Below are 20,964 nucleotides of genomic sequence, written 5' to 3' on the forward strand. Positions count from 1 at the left end.
TGGGAGTGCACTGACCACGACGGGACAGCCCCTGCATTGAGTGTCTGCTCCCTGGTGGTCAGTGCACATCATAGTGACCAGTCATTCCACCATTCAGTCGATTTGCATATTAGTCTTTTATTATATAGGATAGATTTAGGTAAACTTTAACTTATTTTTAAATGTTTTGATTTTTTAAAAAGAGAGATGGAGAGGGTGAGAGAGTAAGAAACATCAATGATGAGTGAGAATCATTGATTGGCTGGCTGCCTCTTGCACACCCATACTGGGAACCGAGCCCACAACCTGGACATGCGCCCTGACCAGGAATCGAACCGTGACTTCCTGGTTTACAGATTGATTCCCAACCATGGAGCCACACCAGCAGGGCCATTTAAACTATTTTTTAAACCATTTTTAAGTGTACAGTTCAGTAGCATTAATATACATTCCCATTGTTGTGCAACCATTACCACCATGCATTTCCCAAACTTTCATCCTTCCTAAATGAAACTCCGTACCCATTAAACAATAACTCTCCATTTTCTCCTTCCCCCAGCTCCTGGCAAACACCATTCTATTTTTTGTCTCTATGAATTTGACTCCTTTAAGTACTTCATGTGAGTAGAAACATATACCTGTCCTTTTGTGCCTGGCTTATTTAATTTAGCATAATGTCTAGAAGTTTCATCCATTTTGTTGCATGGGCCAGAATATCCTTTCTTAAGGCTGGATAAGCATACCACATTTTGTTTATCTATTCATCAATCAATGGACACTTGAGTTGTTTCCACCTTCTAGATACCATGAATAAAGGGGTTCAGGACAGGTCTCCCCAAGATGTGCCACTTTGGCATGAGGATTATTTTGAGCTAAAAGCAATCAAGTCTCTTGAACCTTCCTGTTAAAGAATCTAAATGGAAGGACTTGCCCATAATTAGAGTTATCATCAGAAATTTCTAACTTTCCTCTATTAGTGTTGAACAAACTCAAAAAGAGTTTGGAGGCTTTGGTTAGAAATGATTTATTCAAGGGTCTTAAGGTTTGCAAACTGGAAATACAACTAAGTAAAAAAACCCATAAGAAGAAAGAAAAGAGTTCTTATAGTAAGAAGCATTCTTGAGCATAATTAGTCCTGCATTCTTAGCCCTAAGATTGGTCCAAGATAGTTAGCAGTCAGATGTCAGGTGGTCCCAATTGGTGACTCCTGCCGGGGGTAATGAGGGTTATCTGGAGGTCTGATTATGTCCAGGCATTGCTGCAAGACTGGACAGTTCATTTATTTATTGGGGGGGGGGGGGGGCTGGAAAGTTTAAAGCAGGGGTCCTCAAACTACGGCCCGCGGGCCACATGCAAATACAAATATTGTATTTGTTCCCGCTTTGTTTTTTTACTTCAAAATAAGATATGTGCAGTGTGCATAGGAATTTGTTCATAGTTTTTTTTTTTTTTTAAACTATAGTCCGGCCCTCCAATGGTCTGAGGGACAGTGAACTGGCCCCCTGTTTAAAAAGTTTGAGGACCCCTGGTTTAAAGTTTAAGTTCCTAGGCTAGTTCAAACAAGAATAGAATTGTTTCCTCATACCTCAACCTACTTGATTTTTAGTAATTTAGCGGCTTGACAATAGTGACCCCATTTTCTCTCTTCATTCTTTTCTTCATCCGATCGCAAGCTCCTTGAAGGCAAGGGCCGCTTTTGCTCTCTGCTGTAATGCTGAGAGTCTCCGAAACGCGGCCCGATACAGCGAGGAGGTCAGTATGTTCTGAACACATAAAAATGTTACAATGTTTCCAGGTGGCTGCCTTTAAGGCTTGATATCCCCCTCCCCGCCCCCCCGGTACACGTGTTCTCAAATAAAGACAGCCCCTGCGGAAGGCGCCCAGGGCCAGCGCCGTCAGGGCCTCCCCCGCCCCACGCGCGCCGGACGCCGAGTGGGGCTCCGGGGCCTCACGCTGGTCCGAGAGGCGACTCCCCAACCGACACCCGGCGCCCCGGCCCCAGCGCCTCCCCCACATCCTCCACCCGCCCCACTTCCGGACGCGGGCCTGGGTGTGGTCTCGCTATCTCGGCTTTGCAAGAGCCCCCAGCTGATGGGTTTTCTGATACGAAGCCACGTCTGAGAATCCAACGCCTTCAGCAGCTAAACACAGCCGCTCAGGAGTGTCTTCCTCACCGGGTCTTTCCCGTCTATTTCGGGGTAGGCCCCCCCAGTTAAAAAAAAAAAAGGAAAAAAGAAATGAAGCCCTTTTACTGCGCCCCCGAGGCACAACCACCCAAAGGAACGCGGCCCGACAGAGACCCAGGGGGTGCGCACCCTGGAGCCCCGAGGCCCGGGCGCCCGACCGTGCCGGTGAGGTCTCCGAGGAGACGCGCCCACCGGTGGGGACCGCGCCGCCCGGGAGACGCTCGCTGGGCAGGAACCAGCCCTGCCTCCCGCCCTCCAGCCTTTCCCACTCTTCCCCCCGCCGCCCCCTCCTCCTCCGCCTCCTCCTCCGCCTCCGCGCCCGAGCGCACAACCAGCCGCCAGAGGCGGTGCTGCGCCCTGGCCTCCGGCTCCAGAACCGAGCTGCACCGCGGCGGCGCGGACGCCAGGCCTGGAGGGGCGGCGAGGCAGGGCCCGCGCCCGCGCCCCGAGTCCGCGCCCCCAGTCCCCGCCCCCTCGGGGACGTCCTGCGTGCGTGCGCGCGCCCCGCCCCTGCTCAGCCGCGCGACGCGAGGGCGGGGGCGCCGCGTGCGCGCGCGCTCCCGTCCGTTCGTTCGCCTGCTCGCTCTCGGCGGCCGTTCTCGCTGCGGCTGCGGCTGGGGCTGGGGGCGGCGGCGGCGCGGGCGGCGGGCGGCGCGGGGCGGTCCGGCGGGTTCAAAGAGGAAAACATGGCGGAAAACAAAGGCGGCGGCGAAGCCGAGAGCGGCGGCGGGGGCAGCGGCAGCGCGCCGGTAACTGCCGGGGCCGTCGGGCCCGCGGCGCAGGAGGCGGAGCCGCCTCTCGCCGCGGTGCTGGTGGAGGAGGAGGAGGAGGAAGGCGGCAGGGCCGACGCGGAGAGCGGCGCGGCGGGGCCCGACGACGGGGGGGTGGCCGCGGCCTCCGGATCGACCCCGGCCGCCTCCGCCCCGGCCGCCTCCGCGGGCCCTGGCGTTCCCGGGGGCGCGGCATCGACGCCGGCCCCCGCTCCTGCCGCGGCCCCCGCTCCGGGTCCTTCGGCGGGGCCGCCCCTGGGACCGCCAGCCTCGCTCCTGGACACCTGCGCCGTGTGTCAGCAGAGCCTGCAGAGCCGGCGAGAGGCGGAGCCCAAGCTGCTGCCCTGTCTGCACTCCTTCTGCCTGCGCTGCCTGCCGGAGCCCGAGCGCCAGCTCAACGTGCCCATCCCGGGGGGCAGCAACGGCGACATTCAGCAGGGTGAGCGGGGCCCTCCTTGCCCGGGGTCTGGGCCGCCGGGGGATTGCGGGGTCGGAACTGCTCGGGGCGGCGCGGTCCCGAGGGTGCTAAGGTGAAAGGCACTGCTTTCCGAGCGGTTTCCAGGGGAGCTGGACCCCAGGGATGCGGGGAGGGCGGAGGGAGGGGGGTGCCCGCCGCGGGGGGCTGGGGGAGGGGACCCCGTTCCTGGGGAGGTTTGCGATGTGCGGGTTCGGGAGCAGGTGGACCCGGACTGGGAGAGGGAAGGGGCAGCGGGTCTGGGAAGGGGCCGGTGCGGAGGCCGGGGGCCGGGAGAGTGTGGAGGGAGCAGGTAAGCGAGGAGGGCCGAGGATGAAGTGTCTCCGTGGGAGAGGACTCGACCTGTTCAGGACTAGGGGAAAGGACTAGGGGTTGAAGGGAGGATAAAGGGCACGGGCACGGGAGAGTTTGGGGTGAGGAGAAGGCGCCTGGTAGAAAGTAATTTTAAGATGACATTGGGAAGGAGAACGGCTCCGAGGGGCCTGCGTGGCTCGGGAAAAATACTAAGGTTTGGGGGTGAAGGAGAAAAGAGCTTTGGAGGGGATTGGGGGGAGCTGGGCATGCATTTCAGCTCATTGTGCATTAATGAGCCCCTAGTGCTGCAGACACTGTAGGATTGAATAGGATACTCAGTGTGGAGCTCATTCACAGCCTCACGGGAAACAGAAAGCCGATAGCGGTAGAGGTGGGTACCTGCCGCAGGGTTGTGGCACCATCTAGACTAGGATGTCGGGGAAACTTCACTGAAAAGAGAACCCTGAGCGCTTTCGTGAAAGGTGAGTAGCTCACAGGGCACCTTACACAGCCCTTTGCTGCACGGATGTGTAACGTGATTGGTGGAAATTTGGATTCGTGGGCTGATTAGGTGAGGGGTGTGTGTAATCCCTTATCTCAGGGGTGGGGAACCTTTTTTTCTGCTGAGGGCCATTGGGATATTTATAACATCATTGGAGGGCCATACAGAATTATCAACTTAAACATTAGCTTGCTATAGCTGATCAAACATTTAATTAACGCACCCCTAACGCCGTGGCAGGCTCAGACCAAGTGATTTCAGGGGCATACAGCGGGAGGCTGGATCTTCCCCACCCCTGTCTTCTCTGAAACCCTTGGGACCAGGTGTGTTTTAGACTTCAGAATAGTTTGGAAATTTTCTTCTTCCTGGTAAGGTCTTTAATCTCCAGGGGGGCAAGGGTTAACACATTATCAAACATGTTAATATTTATGTACTGAAACACATAAGTATCACACTAATGGGATAGACAATAAGTAGCCTTCCACAATTCAGGGTGGGTTTTGCTGCAAATTTATGAAAAATATTTAAAATTTTACGAAGCTTTTGAGTTTTGGAACTGCAGGTAAGGCATTGTGGACCTGCTCTGGGTTTGGGATGCATTCTGTAGGGTGTACCTGTACAGTGTAGACTAAAGGGGGTTCCTGAAGGACTTTTATGTCAAGAGGATAAAAGGATCACATTTGTGATCCAGAAAGGTCATTTGGCATGTTGAAGGGTAAGGGAAGGCAAGGCTGGAGGGCAGGACCAGTTAGGAGAATCTTGAAGTAATCTAGGTGACAGATTTGGCATGCGTAGTAGAGGACTGATATCAGGGATCAAAGAAATAAGCAGTTTGCTGTGGGGCAAAGGTATGGACTTTGGGGAGATATATTTGAGTTTGGATGTTTACTTTGTCACTTCCTACTTGTGACATGGACAGAATAATTTTTCTTAGCCTAAGTTTTCTCATTTGTGAAACAAGGACAGAATTACCTACCTCATAGGGTTATTGTTAGAATGAAGTGTGTACAGTGATTAGTACTACTGCATGGTAGTTATTAATGAAATGTCAGCTAGTTTATTATTAGTAGTAACTAATAATTGTGAATAGCCATGGAAATGGAGATGGAAACAGTGCTAATAGCAAGTAAAAGAATTCAGGCCCTGGCCAGTGTTGCTCAGTTGATTTAGTATTGTCACATGCACCAAGAGGTCACTGATTCGATTCCTGAGGGCACATGCCCAGGTTTCAGGCTCAATCCCTGGCAGCCAATGTACGTTTCTCACATCAGTGTTTCTCTCTCTCAAATCAATCAAAACATAAAAAGAATTCAGGCACAGAGCAGGATGTGTTTGTGTGGTGGAGGGAGGATATAATTTTAGTTTTGAATATTTTGGGTTTGAAGTATGGAGACATTCAGGTAAGAATGTTAAGAATAAGGGTTAGCCCTGGCCGGTTTGGCTGCTCAGTGGATAGAGCATCGGCCTGTGAAATCGAGAGTCCCAGGTTCGATTCTGGTCAAGGGCATATGCCTTGGTTGCGGGCACATCCCCAGTCGGAGGTGTGCGGGTGGTGGCTGGTTGATGTTTCTCTCTCATCGATGTTTCTAACTCTGTCCCTCTCCCTTCCTCTCTGTAGAAAAAAATCAATGAAATATATTAAAAAAAAAAAAAAAAAAAGAATAAGGGTTAGAGCATTGGCCCAGGGACCTGAGGGTCTGGGTTTGATTCCTGGTCAAAGGCATCCACATGGGTTGCAGGCCTGATCCTAGCTCTGGTCCAGGTGTGCAGGAGGCAACCTATCGATGTGTCTCTTTCACATCAATGCCCCTCCCCCCGTCCCTCCCACTTTTTTTTTTAAACATTTTTATTGATTTCAGAGAGGAAGGGAGAGAGAAACATCAATGATAAATAATCTTTGGTCGGCTGCCTCCTGCACGCCCCACGCTGGGGATTGAGCCGGCAACCCGGGCAAGTGCCCTGACCTGGAAGCGAACAGTTGTGACACTCAACCACTGAGCAGTGCCTGCTGGGCTCTTTCACTCTTTTCTAAAAATCAGTGGGGAAAAATAATATCCTCAGGTGAGGTTAACAAGACAAAAACAAAAGATAAAGATTTGGCTGAAGCCGGTTTGGCTCAGTGGATGGAGCGTCGGCCTGCGGACTAAAGGGTCCCAGGTTCGATTCCGGTTAAGGGCATGTACCTGGGTTGTGGGCACATCCCCAGTGGGAGATGTGCAGGAGGCAGCTGATCGATGTTTCTCTCTCATCGATGTTTCTGACTCTCTATCTCTCTCCCTTCCTCTCTGTAAAAAATCAATAAAATATATTTAAAAAAAAAAAAGATAAAGATTTGATTGATGGAGAAGATACTAAATGGTAATGGATGTATAGAAGGTGGGTAATGGTTGTGTAAGTAACTGCTGCTCATGGTGCCCTGAGTATAGTAAGAAGTGGGATTCAGTGTTCTTGTGGGAACCTGGATTGTGTGGGAGATTTAGAAGGAGCACAGGATGGAAATTGTGTTTGACTGCTGTGGCTAGGGGACTGAAGTAATGCAGTTAGCTCTCTGATATATATGCAGGCAAGAGAATAATAGTCTGTAAATTCCCTCTTCATTTCTACATGCTTTATTTTTGAACTGGTAGAAAGAAGTAGATGGGACTAAATACTGTTAATCTTAAGGAGATGTTGCTTTCTAACCAGTATCTAAAACAAATGAAGTCTGGAAGCCACCATGTTTTTAGGTATGGAATCCTATCCTATCTAATAATAGATAAACATGGTAATTAACTGTAACTTGGCTACGCTTCCCATTGGCTAATCAGGGCGATATGCAAATTAACTGCCAACCAAGATGGCGGCCGGCAGCCAGGCAGCTGAAGCGAACAGGAGGCTTGCTTGCTCCAGTGATGGAGGAAGCCAACGTTCCCCGCCTGCCGCTGCAGGCCTCTGAGCTGCACTCTAAGAAACAATGTTGCAATTATAGAAGCTAAACAAGCTCCAGAAACCTGCTTTCAGCCAGCTTCGGCCTCAGAGCGGCAGTGATGGCAACAATGTTTCAATTATAGAAGCCAAACAAACCAGATACCTGCTTTCAGCAACCGAGGTCTCAGAGCTGGAGCCGAGCCTCAGAGCTAAAGCCAGCTCTCAGTTCCAGTGACAGCCATAGAAGGTAAATAAATCCCAGAATAAAAAAAAAGAAAAGAAAAAAAGGAGAGGTTGGGAGCTTCAGTCGCCTGCCAGCCTGAAAACGGCCCTCAGCCCCTCACCCAGACTGGCCAGGCACCCCAGTGAGGACCCCCACCCTGAAGGGGGTGTGACCAGTTGCAAACAGCCATCAGCCCCTCACCCAGGCTGGCCAGACACCCAAGCGGGACCCCCACCCTGATCCGGGACACCCTTCAGGGCAAACCAGCTGGCCCCCACCTGTGCACCAGGCCTCTATCCTATTTAGTAAAAGGGTAATATGCAAACTGACCCTAATAGTAGAAGGACTGGGAATGACTCGTCACTATGACACACACTGACCACCAGGGGGCAGACGCTCAATGCAAGAGCTGGCCTCTGGTGGTCAGGGTGCTCTCACATGGGAGGAGCTCTGCTCAGCCACAAGCCAGGCTGATGGCTGCCAGTACAGCGGTGGTGGTGGGAGCCTCTCCTGCCTCCTCAGCAGCACTAAGGATGTCTGACTGCAGCTTAGGTCTGCTCCCCGCTGGCAAATGGACATCCCCTGAGGGCTGCCGGGCTGCCAGAGGGATGTCTGATTGCCATCTTAGGCCCAATCCCCCGGGGAGCAGGCCTAAGCCAGCAAGTGGTCACCCCTGAGGGGTCCTGGACTGCGAGAGGGCACAGGCTGGGCTGAGGGACCACCTACCCCCGAGTGCACAAATTTTTGTGCACTGGGCCTCTAGTTTAGAAAATAATTTGTTAGTATTAACTCCTGTATCTTTGCTTTGCTTTTTAAAAAAGCCAGCATGCTGTTCTGGAAGGAACACTGGATTTGGAGTCAGGCAACATAGTTCTGCTACTTGTTTTCTGGTTCCCTCAGGTTCATAATGTTTTTGTCCTTCAGTCTATCTCTACACTGTAGCTAATAGTTCTTCACTTATATCTCACTGAGTCAAGTTAAATAATAAATATGAAAATGTTTTTATAAACTGAAATGCCTTGCAGATGCAAGGTAGTGTTAAACAACCTATGATTCCATCTCTGGCCTGGGAAGCCATAGCTGGTAGTTTTAATTCACCATTTTAAGTGTTTCTGAAATGATGACAAGTACATTACCCTCCCTCCTAACTGACGTTTTTTCTGTTCCTCTAACACACCGGTTATTCACACCCTGTAGCTGTTCCTTGTAGATCTCTGCCTCCAAGTACTGTATAGCTTTTGGACCAGCAGCATCAGCATCATGTGTGAACTTGTCAGGAATGCAAATTTTGTGCCCACTACAGACCTTCTGATCAGCAGTCTGTTTTAACAAGTCTTCAGGTGATTTTGATGCACACCAAGTTTGAGAACCAGTGTTCTTGAGTGAAGGGCTCCTCACTTCAAATGTTGCTTCCTAAGAAAGGCTTTTTCTGACTATTCCTTTTTTTTTTCCTTAAAATTATTTATTTTATTGATGAGAGAGAGAGATAAACATCAATTTGTTGTTCTACTTATTTATGCATTCATTGGTTGCTTCTTGTATGTGCCCTGACTGGGGTTCGATCTGGAAATCTTGGCACATTGTGACAATGCTCTAACCAACTGAGCTACCCGGACAAGGTCCCCCCACTCCCCAATTTATTTTGTTGTTTTTTTTTTTTTTTTTACTTAAGAGGAAGATATAGAGCTTTTAAGTAAAAATTAGAATTTTGGGAAACTTAATCTGCTACCATGAGCTTGACAGATTCTCAATATTTAAAGGCATTTTTGACCTAGCTGGTTTGGCTCAGTGGGTAGAGGTCAGCCCTCGTACTGAAGGGTCCTGGGTTTGATTCCAGTTGAGGGCATGTACCTCTATTGCAGGCTAGATCCCCAGCCCTGGTTGAAGTCCCTGTAGGAGACCAGTCAGTGTGTCTGTCTCACATTGATGTTTCTCTCACTCTGTCTCGCCCCCTCCCTTCCACTCTCTCTAAAAATATCAGTGGAAAAATATCCTCAGGTGAGGATTAACAACAAAAAATAATAATAAAGAATGTGCATATTTAAAAAAAGGCATTTTTGATGAAATTGGTAGTGATATTAGCACTCGTTTTTTCTAGGATATTGTGCAATGAAATGTCAACATTTGTAAATCCACATAGTGAATTAATATTTTCCACAAATGACCAATGCATGATGTTACAAAATCATTCATAGAAAAAAGATTTCAAAGTTTAAAATACACCAATAGGTTTTAATATGAGAGTAGTAAAAGTGCATCAGTATGGTTTGAAGTTCCAGCTTGAGGCAGACATTAAGAAATAAATGCTGTACACTTTTTATATTTTTTGTATTATATCAAAGAAGAGTAAGTAGCCACATATTTGAAAAGGCCAGGGCTTCCTTTTTTAAATTTTTTTTCTTTAAAATACATTTTTATTGATTTCATAGAGAAAGGGAGAGGGAGAGAGAGATAGAAATATCATTGATGAAAGAGAATCATTGATTGGCTGCCTCCTGCACACCCCCCGCTGGGGATTGAGCCTGCAACTGGCTATGTGCCCTGAGTGGGAATCGAACTGTGACCTCCTGGTTCATTGGTCAACCCTCTCATCCACTGAGCCACACTGACCAGGCCTCTCTCCCTTTTTAAAAAATACAAAACTGTGAGAGGCCAGGCGTGCTTTATTTCATTTTTAAAAAACATTTTTATTGATTTCAGAGAGGAAGGGAGAGAAACATCAATGAGAAACATCACTGATGAGAGGGAATCATTGATTGGCTGCCTCTCGCATGCCCCCTACTGGGGATCGGGCCACCACCTGCACATGTGCCCTTGACTGGAATTGAAACCCAGACCCTTCAGTCAGCAGGCTGACACTCTGTCCACTGAACCAGATCGGCTAGGGTGGCCAGGTGTTCTTCATATTCTTCAAATAAAATAAGTCATCACAACAGATTCAATGCAAAAGCATATGTTGCCATCTTCTATTAGACCAGGCGTTAAAGAGATATTTAAAAATATAAAAAGCATCACTGAATACGAAATTCTAGGTTGAAAATATTTTTTCCTCAGAACTTTGAGGGTATATCTTCTAGTTTCTTAAGAAATCAGTGTTGCCAGTGCTAGTCTGATTTTGCTCCTTTGTACTATCCTTTGTACAATTTTCCTTTTAATTATCTCTTTATCCTTATTCTGAAATTTGGTGATGTGCCTCTAGTTATTGTTTTACCTTTCAATGTTTTTAATAGTTCACTGTTTGTTTTCTATTAGTCTGGTGATCTTTGCTTTTACTAACAAAACTGTAAACTTAAACTTTTTTCATAAGTATACCCTCCCTTCCCCAATCACCTCTCCACACACATACTTTTTGGAATCGGTGCACTTTGGATGTTGGCACTCTTGGGTTTTTACTCTCTCCTACCTTTTCTCTTATGTTTTCCTTCTGTTTGCTTTCTTATTCAACTGACATTCTGAAAGATCTTGACTTTATTTTCTTTCTTTATTTTATTTTCTAAAGTTTTACATATGTCTCCTTTTTCCCGATTGATCCCCCGCTTCCGCCCCCGAGAGCAAGCCCTCACTGCCCCAGTGTCTGTGTCCATTGCTAATATGCATGCATACCAGTCCTTGGTTGATCTCTACCCCAACCCCCTGCCATTTGTCCCTGGATCTATTTCTGTTCATCAGTTTATGTTGATCATTATATCCCACATATGAGTGAGATCCTGTGATATTTATCTTTCTCTGACTGGCTTATTTTACTTAGCATAATGCTCTCCATTGACTTTATTTTCTAATCTTTTTTCTTTTTATGTTGATCTCTTTGTCCCTTTTGGTTTGAGGCTTCCTCAAAGAGTGGATAACCCTTGTACTTTTCCTACTTGAGTGAGACAAGAAAACTCTGATTGGAGGTTTTATGTTTGTTAATTGTTGGACTTCCTTTTTTTTTTTTTAAATGGTTTTATTGATCTTTTAGAGAGATGGGGAGGGAGAGGAGAGTGAGAGAGAAACATCGATTGTTTGCCTCCCACATGCACCCGACTGGGATTGAACCTGCAGCCTGGGTATGTGCCTGACCTGGAATCAAACCTTTCAGTACATGGGATGATGTTTAACCAACAGAGTCACATTTGCCAGGGCTGTTGGACTTCACTTTAGATCAGGGGTTGGCAAACCAGAGCCCATGGGCCAAATCTAGCTTGCTTTCTCATTTTATATGGCTCATGTGCTAAGAATGATTTTTGAAGCAGGGGGTCCTGCGGGGGTGACGCCGACGGAGTCCTAACGAAGCATGCCTGGCTCCGGAGACCAGGTTCAGTGACGCAGATGTAAGTTTATTGTGTAAGTGCAGCAACATATATAACATTCTGGACCAGTCAGAAGTTTACACAATCCTTAGGGTAGCCAATAGTAGGAAAGATCAGGGTACTATGTAGGGGCTCTAGGGGGCTTGCTCAGGCGGGCGCTGCCACTTCCTGGTGTGCCGAGGAAGCTTGTATAGGCGGAGTGTGCTCACGCCGTTGCATCCGCCACTGCACTGAGATAAATCTCCTGAGCTCTTCCCACAGATTTTTATATTTTTAAATGGTTGAAAATAAAAGAATATTTTGTGATGTGAAAATTATATGAAATTAAAATTTCTGTTCATAAATAACATTTTTGGAACCCAGTTATGTCCATTTCTTTATGTATTTATCTATGACTGCTTTCATGCTGCAATGGCAAAATGAGTAGTTGTTACAAAGACTGTGTGGTACTCATTGCTTTGCACTGCTTTTTGGTGTACTACAAATTGCAGTGTTGTAGTAATAACTTAATAAGCATATATGTATGGCTATAGCATGACACTTACAAAAATACTTTAATTATCAGTGCATACCTATCATTTGAAACATGTTAAGAAAAATGGATTTCACATGTCACACTTTTAAGGCACAGTGGAGTGGGGGTTATTTTCTTTTTGAATTAGTTGGCAAAGTGTTATACACTTTTCCTATAGCTCTGCTAAAAGAGTACAACATGTAGATAGCACTAGACTAAGTACTGGTCATAAGACTCCCAACTCAAGGAAAGCAGTGGACAGAGAAGTTAGAAATTTTAAAATGGAATAATATCTTATCACAGCAGAATTTCTTAAAGATAAAATGAAATCAAAGTAAGTTTCTGAGTGGATTATTTGTTAGCCAGGCAAGGAAAAGCTCTTCACTGCTGGTGAGTTAATTAAATCCTCCCAGTTAAGTAAAATGTTGTCTCCTACAAAGAATTTTGCAATTCTTATTATGAATTTGTATTACAAAAATGTTTAGATTATTATTATAGTAGAGGCCTAGTGCATGAAATACGTCCATGGGTAGGGCCCCTAGGCCTGGCTGGCGATCAAGGACTGCTGGGGCCTCCCTTCCCTGGCTGCTGACTGCTGGGTGGGCCTTTCTTCATTCCGTGCCGCCCCCTGGTGGTCAGCGCAAATCATAGCGAGCGATTGAACTCCTGGTTGAACTCTGAAGGGGACACTTTGCATATTAGGCCTTTATATATATAGATTTTGAATTTCGTGAATAAAAACTGGAAGTTTCTTTTTTATACAAGTACCTATATAATATCTTTGATTTTGTCTTTTCCTGCAAAGCCAAAAATACGGTGCCTTCTGATGCCATGCCCTACATTTGAATTTGGTGGGTAGTACTAGGCACAGGTTTCAAGGAGTATGGTATGTACAGTCTGACCTGTTGTCCACAATGGATTTGGATGAGAATTTCCACATTTCTTTTAGCATCACAAATGACTGCCAGAATTTTAGACCAATCTGGCCTGTCATCCCATTTGTAGTTTATTAATAGAATGCTAATATTCAAGTTAAACAGCTTTCTTTTCTGTTAGTAAGGAATGGCTTAAAAACTCACCCTCACATAAATATTTATGCAAAATGTTAATATCATTCAGAAGATCTCTGTGTTTTTTTTTTTTTGGGGGAATAAAGCAGATATGAGGGTAGCATATTTAGAGTCATTTAACTTTTATTATGTTTATGAGGCCAAAGTGAGTCTAAACAGTTGGAAATGATTAATAGAGAGCACTGCATTTCAGCTGTCCTCTGCAAACTTGAAATTCTGCTTTGTGTTGAGCATCAACTTTTGTGTTGTGAGTATATAAAATGAATATATTAAATGAACCTTGACGCCATTGAAGAGATAAGACACATTGTTAGAGAATAGTATAAGACTTCACAATAAATTAGCCCTGGCCCTTGTGACTCAGTTGGTTGGGCATTGTTCTGTGCATCACGGGGTTGCCAGTGGTTTAATTCCTGGTTGGGCATGTGCCCGGGTTGCTGGGTTGCAGGCTTGATACCCGGTGGAGGGCGTGCAGGAGACAGCTGATCAATGTTTCCTTCTCATATAGATAGTTCCCTCTCTCCCTACCTCTTCCTCTCTCAAAATCAATAAAAAATCTTTAAAATAATAATCAAAAGTTCATGGAAATATGGTTCAGAAGAGAAATTAGTCATGGCTGAAATCTGCTTTTGCTCTTAATGTTGGTTTGAAGGTGATGATCCATCTTTCTCACATGCATATTATTATGATTGAGTTTGCTTTTAAGGTTTTGGCTATAATTTAGGCTGTTTTAACATTGATATAGTTTTATTCTTTCTCTGTTTTCCATACCCAGTTTATGTCTTATGGCTTCAAGGTTAGCTATCTGAATTAATAACAGATGAAGACAAACAGATATGGACAAATTTATTTGAATCTTATTACGACTTTATGTTCCTTATCTGTAAAATAATATCAGCTCTAAGTTAAAACTTTTTCATGTTATTGCTTATAAAAAATATCTCAGGTAATACCCTCTTGTTTTTGTTTTGTTTTGTTAATTCTCACCAGAGGATATTTTTTCATTGATTTTGTTGTTTTTTTACAGAGGGTGGAAGGGGTAGAGTAGGGGAGAGAGAGAGGCGGGGAGGGGGGGAGAGAGAGAAAAAAACATCAAGAGAGATATGAGAGAGATACATTGACTGGTTGCCTCACGCACATGCCCCAACTGGGACCAGGGAACGAACCTGCAACCCAGGTACATGCCCTTGATGGAGATTTGAACTCGTTACCCTTCTGTCCACGGGCTAATGCTCTAATCACTGAGCATGCAGGGTAGGGCTATCTATATTATTATTTTTAAGCAATCAAGGCCATTAAGGCAGAGGTAAAATTTTACCTAAATGTGGCTTTTTCATATGGAGAGAGTATCAGATGGATGCTGTTTTTGGCAACATAATACAACATTACATTTTCTTAGTATTCTACAGACATGCCAAAAAATGTATGTTTTTTTATTCTTGAAATATATAAATAGCTCTTAAATTGTATTACCCATTTTTTTCTTTTTTAGCTCATTTAAAAAGTGTACTAAAAAGTTCTGTTATACTTTTATTTTTGTCATGTCTCCTTTCATTTTAATACTTAAAATTTTAATTATTTAGCTATTTTTGTTTCTAGATATCTGTTTCTGTTGAAATCTATTTTTTAAAATTATTTGAAAAATATTTTTATTGTTGACAGTCCCTCCATTGTCTTCACCACCTTACTGTCTGTGTTGATGGGCTATGCATATAAGTTACTTTGTTTCTCTCTCTTCATCCTCCACCCCCACATCGAGGTATGTCATTGTGTTCCATGCCTCCATGCTTCAGGACTTATTTTGTTGGTCAGTTCATTTTGTTCATTAGATTCCACAAATAAGTGAGATCATGTGATATTTGTCTTTCTCAGAGTGGCTTATTTCAGTTAGCAGAATAGTCTCCAGGTCCGTCCATGTGCCAAAAGTAAGAGATCCCTCTTTTTCACAGCTGCATAGTATTACATGGTGTAGATGTCCTACAGCTTTTTTTATTCATTCATCCATTGGTGGGCTCTTTCCAAATCTTAGCTATTGTAAATAAGGGGTGCACATATTATTTCTGATTGTTGTTTAGGGGTTTTTAGGATATGTTCTCAGAAGTGGGATTGCTGGGTCAAACGGAAATTCCATTTTTAATTTTTTGAGGAAACTCCATACGTTTTCCATAGTGGCTGCACTAATACGCATTCCCACCAGCAGTGAACTAGTATTCCCTTTTCTCCACATCCTCGCCAGCACTTGTTGTTTGCTGATTTTTTTGATGATAGCCATTCTGACAGGTGTGAGGTAATATCTTATTGTGGTTTTTTATTTTCACCTCCCTCCCCCTTTTTCATTTCTACCCCCTTAAAAGGCACTGGAAAATGTCAGGGCTTCAGAAATTCCTTGCATCCCAGCTCCACTCCAAGGAGCCCGTGGGCTGAGGCACCCACCCCACCCAGAAGGCTGCTTGGTCCCAGGGCCCAGGCAGGAGGGCGGGCAGACACATGGTGCCTTGGGCTGGTGCCCGAGGTCCATGAGGAAGGACACTTGGGGTGAAACCAGGAGACCAGGACCAGGCGGTTGGATGAAGAGGGCCCAGTGGATTTCCAAAGCCCTTCAACCCCATGGGATGGGAGCCTTGAGAAAGGGAAGAAAAAGTGCTGCTGTGGCAGCAGAACCCCGATTCTCATCCTTGCTTTTTCTACCTCTATTTCCACCTGAAGGCTGCCTGGGGCGGGAGGGAGGGGAAAGGTTGAGGTTGTGGGGAATTTCGGGCGATACTCAACAGATCAGGAGCGCGCAGTATGGCGGCTTCTCTTCTCAAGCCTTATTGTGATTTTAATTTACATTTCTCTGATGATTAGTGACTGAGTATTTTTTAATAGGTCTCTTGGCTATTTGTATGTCCTCTTTGGAGAAATGTCTATTCAGGTCTGCCCATTTTGGATATTAGCCCCTTACTGGATGTATCATTGGCAAATATGTTCTTCCATACAGTGGGTTCCCTTTTTATTTTGATGCTGGTTTCTTTTGATGTGAAGAAGCTTTTTAGTTTGATGTAGTCCCACTTGTTTATTTTTTTTCCCGTGTTTCCCTTGCCCAAGCAGATGTATTAGCAAAAATATTGCTGTGAAAGATGTCTGAGATTTTTCTGCCTATGTTTTTGTGTACTGGCTTTTGATGGAAAGTGTACTTGTGATTTGCATTTGAGAAATGTTTGAAATCTGTTTCTTAAATCTGAGAACTCCTTTTCTGCTCAAGTCATAAATATTGGTGTACTGAAGGATACTGTCCTTGATCCTACTTCTCCTCATCCTATATAATAAAAGGCTAATATGCAAATCAACCAAACAGTGGAACGACTGGTTGCTATGATATGCACTGACCACCAGGAGGCAGACACTCAATGCTGGAGCTGCCCCCTGGTGGTCAGTGTGCTCCCACAGGGGCAGCGTTGCTCAGTCAGAAGTCAGGCTCACATCTGGCGAGCGTAGCAGTGGTGGTGGGAACCTCTCCTGCCTCTGAGGCAACTCTAGGGATGTCCGACTGATGGCTCCCGGACTGCAAGAGGGTGCAGGCCAGGCTGTGGGATCCCAGACCCCCCCCCCCCAACCAGGTGCACGAATTTCATTCACTGGGCCTCTAGTTAATTATAACTGCTTCAGATTGAACTACTTACAATGCTGGTGGTTCCCTCTGGACTATAAACACATTCTATATAAAACTTATTACATTCTGGCTAAGATTACTTTCCCCTCATTTTGAGCAATTGTGTAATTGTCCATGAATTACTAACACCGTCATCATACAGTCATCATGAAGTCATTTGGTTTTGCCTCTAAATTATCCTCCATATATCTATATAGTTTAGTCTCTTATTTTGTGACTAATGAACCAGCCTTTTAACTAGAGAGCTAGTTTAGCCTAGGTTTTAAGAGGAAGGGTATATTCAGACATCATGGTTTCAGATCTTGGCCCTTCTCTCAACTCCTGTTTACATTGCCATATGATCTTGAGAATGTTACTTGAGCTCTGAACCTTAATTTCCTCATCTTTGAAATGGTGATAGTAATTGAACTTACTTTAAGAGGTGTTTGAGGACTCAGTGAACTAATACATATAAATTTCTCAATAAGTACTGATGGGTCTTACAGTAAAACTTTGTATTAATGCAGACTTAAATATAATTTGATCATGATTATCTCCTCATTCTCAAACAGGCAGGTTAAAATTCTTACTAGAGTGAGGGCAGAAGTACTGGGTAGAGGAAGGGTGGGTTGGGAAACATCAGAGAAGAGATCTGGGTGGCAGAGGTCCCAATGGTCTTCTGAGCCAGTTTTTATGAATCAAGTGGGAAAAATGGCACCAACTAATTCCTGGAATTCCTTAGAACAACAGCTTCAGCCTGGTATCAAACTACAGTCTTAGTTCATGTTAGTCTTAGTTTGGCTGGCTAAGAAAGCTTATGCAATTATTTTACTTTCCAACAGAGAACTCCTTTTCTGCTCAAGTCATAAATATTGGTGTACTGAAGGATACTGTCCTTGATCCTATTCCCCCTCATTAATTATAATTAACGAGGGGAAATAATAATAATAATAATAAAAAAATAATTCTCTATTTTATGCAGTTGAATTTTGGGGCCTCACTTATTTTGTTAAGGCAGGGTTTTACCTATTTTCTAAAATTAATTAATTGATTATTTTTAATCCTCACCCAAGGACATGCTTAGAGAGAGGAAGGGGGAGAGAGAAAAACATCAATGTGATTGGCTGCCTTCCATGTGTCCCAACTGGGGATCGAACCCACAACCCAGGTTTGTACCCTGACTGGGAATCAAACTGGCAAACTTCCAGTATATAGTTGTTGCTCAACCACTGAGCAACACCAGCTGGTCCAGGCTACCTTATTTTTAATTAACCTTTTATCTCAATTTCCTCTTCATATTGTAGTTAGAATTTTTTTTAAGCTGAAATTGAATTAGAATAAATTATTGTAGTTTGATATTTTAATTTCATGTATTTTCCACTTCCAAAATTAATATATATATATTTACTTTTAGCTCATACATATTTATTATTGATGTCTTTGTTAATTATTTTTGAAATTTCGCTTCTAAATATTTTTCCACATTCTTAAATACTAGTGGCCCAGTGCACGGATTCATGCACATTGAAAGGAAATTAATTAGAAGAAGTATTTTGGTATTGCTATTCGCCCTTTATAATAGAAGTGCCAGGTCGGTCACTTAGCCTTTTACATGCGCCAGCGAGAGCTTTATATGTGTTGTGCATGTGCGAGTCAGTGTTTATTATTTTTAAATTGCCTGTGCGTGTCATATGCACCGGCTGGACGGATGTACCATTGGTCACTTAGCCTTTTATTTTTATACACACACACACACACACACACACACACACACATAAACATATATATATATATGAGATTAGGTTGAACTGTATAAAACTGCTGTATTTGAAGGTCTGAAGTGGTCTACTATTGGCAGATTTATATGGTCCAACTTAATGCTTCATTAGTTATAACACTGATTCTGTTATATGTCTGAAAAGTTAATTTCCTTTTACACTGGAGTAATAGTTTTATCAGGATATAGATTGCTAGGTGGGCTGTTATTTTCTCTAAAAGCTTTGAAAAGATTGCCTGCTATCTTTTGGCATTGTTTTTTTACTGATGAGGTAGTTCTGTTGTTAGTCTTGATTGTATTCTTCTATTAGCAGTTATGAAGAGTTTTTGCTCCATCTTTGGTTTGTTTAGGTGTGGATTTATTTTTAATTATCCTGCTCAGGAATTGGATTGCGATTTGAGAACTCATTTATTCAGTTTTGAAATTCTTGGTCATTATCTCTTGATAAAGCATCTCTGCCTCCTTTCCTTCATGAACTTCTAGAACTTCTGATTGACACATGCTGGGCTTTCTCATTCAGTTATTTAGCTTTCTTCTTGTTTGTAGTATTCATCTCTCCTTATCTCTGCATGGTGTAAAAAGTAAAATTTATATACTAGTCTTGGAACCCTCTCTTGAAAGTAAGGATTGTGTCATTTATGCTATATCCTCAAATTTATGGCTGATACGTAGTAATCAGTTTGTTGTGTTGACTGTGGTGCTGTTTTTTAATTGTTAACTTTAACATCTGTATGTTACCTCAGCAGGTTTATCTGTTTTTACAGATGCTGGAGCGATAGCAGGTTAAGGGACAGATGATCTTTCTTACCACACTAGCATGAATTCATGTAGTTCTGAACTAAGTCAGAATTTATAAGATGATAGATTGTATATTTCAGTTGCTGCTGTAACAAAATTGCCATAAACTTGGGGCCTTAATACAACACATTTTATTTTCTTACTGGTCTGGAGGCTAAAAGTTTGAATTCAGTTTTACTGGGCTGACGTCAGAGTGTCTTGCAGAGTCTGTGTCAGCAGCTCTGGCTCTTTCTGGTGGCTCTGAGGAAAGAGTCTGTTTCTTTGTGTTTTTTAGCCACAATTGAAGTTACCTGTATTTCGTGGCTTGTGGCTCCATCTCGAAAGCTTCCATTATCAGTTGCCTTCTTTTTTATAATCTAATCTTCCTCTGCCTCCCTCTTACAAGATCACTTGTGATGGCATTTAGGGCCCATCCAATAATCCAGGACAGCATTTCCATCTCAAGAGCCTTAATTTAATCAGCTGTGTAAGTGACACTGACAGGTTTTCCAAGGAGTAGGACTTGGATATCTTTTGGAAAACACATATTGTAATAAAGATGCACCTTTAAACTTTTTGCATATTAACGATTGTTTTTCTCTTCCTAAGTAGGGTATCATTTTTTCCCCAATGGAATAATTCAGTGGCTTATTTTACTCAGCCCTTAATGCTCATTTCTTTGGTCTTGTCTGTAACATATTGAATGACTAGTTTTCATATGGGCAACATGCACAGTTTTTCTTACTTTTTTCTGAAAAATATTTCTTAATGTTATTTTATATTGTAGTTGGTGTGATACGGTGCCCAGTATGCCGCCAAGAATGCAGACAGATAGACCTTGTGGATAATTATTTTGTGAAAGATACATCTGAAGCTCCTAGCAGTTCTGATGAGAAATCAGAACAGGTATGCTTCTCAATTTTTCTTTATATTTCTATCTTGATATCAAAATGTAAATTACTAGAAAAGCATGTTTGGGTTGTTACATAAATTAGGCTAGTTCTGCTATAGTTACATCTTTCAAATTGAAAATAAAGGGTATCTTTATTCTATACCCTCGCAGATCTGGCTCAATGAGACAAGATCATTACTGAGAAATTGAAATCTTTTATAGATTTTGTTTCTGAGACTTAGATTCTTATCCACTGAGTGTTTGATCTGGAAGGAGAGGATCTCATTAAAGATAAATGGATAATAAAATAATTTTATTCTAGGTACGTAAATTAATATATGTAACTTGGAAGCAAGTTAGGAAGTTTACACCTTTTTATTTTGTGGATCTATATTTTGTAAATCTAATGTAGCTTAGTATTTATTTCCTCTTTTAGGTCTGCACTAGTTGTGAAGACAATGCAAGTGCAGTTGGCTTTTGTGTAGAATGTGGGGAGTGGCTATGTAAGACATGTATTGAAGCACATCAAAGAGTGAAATTCACTAAAGATCACTTGATCAGGAAGAAAGAAGATGTCTCAGGTAAGAGAGAAGCAATTTTAATGATTACTATTAATCTCCCTCTTTTGCCCTTATATCATTTCTGCATATTCTTTATAAGCTTTGGATACCAGTATCG

General features: G+C 43.7%; 1 protein-coding gene across 5 annotated transcripts in view; it reads left to right on the plus strand.

Annotated features, from left to right (window-relative positions):
• Positions 1-2,820: 2,820 nt before the first annotated feature.
• Positions 2,821-20,964, plus strand: part of TRIM33 (tripartite motif containing 33) — a 64,873-nt gene continuing 46,729 nt past the window's right edge. For all 5 annotated transcript variants that reach the window (XR_004973188.1, XM_036342333.1, XM_036342334.1 and 2 more), the window contains exons 1-3: positions 2,821-3,374; positions 20,182-20,300; positions 20,723-20,867. Coding sequence is in view for 4 of the 5 variants with exons in the window: in XM_036342333.1 (XP_036198226.1) it covers positions 2,852-3,374; positions 20,182-20,300; positions 20,723-20,867 (787 nt within the window). In the remaining variant the exon portion in view is untranslated. The remainder of the gene's footprint in view (positions 3,375-20,181; positions 20,301-20,722; positions 20,868-20,964) is intronic.

Source organism: Myotis myotis, unplaced genomic scaffold (assembly GCF_014108235.1).
Source record: "Myotis myotis isolate mMyoMyo1 unplaced genomic scaffold, mMyoMyo1.p scaffold_m19_p_18, whole genome shotgun sequence".
In the NCBI taxonomy this organism is placed as follows: Eukaryota; Metazoa; Chordata; class Mammalia; order Chiroptera; family Vespertilionidae; genus Myotis; species Myotis myotis.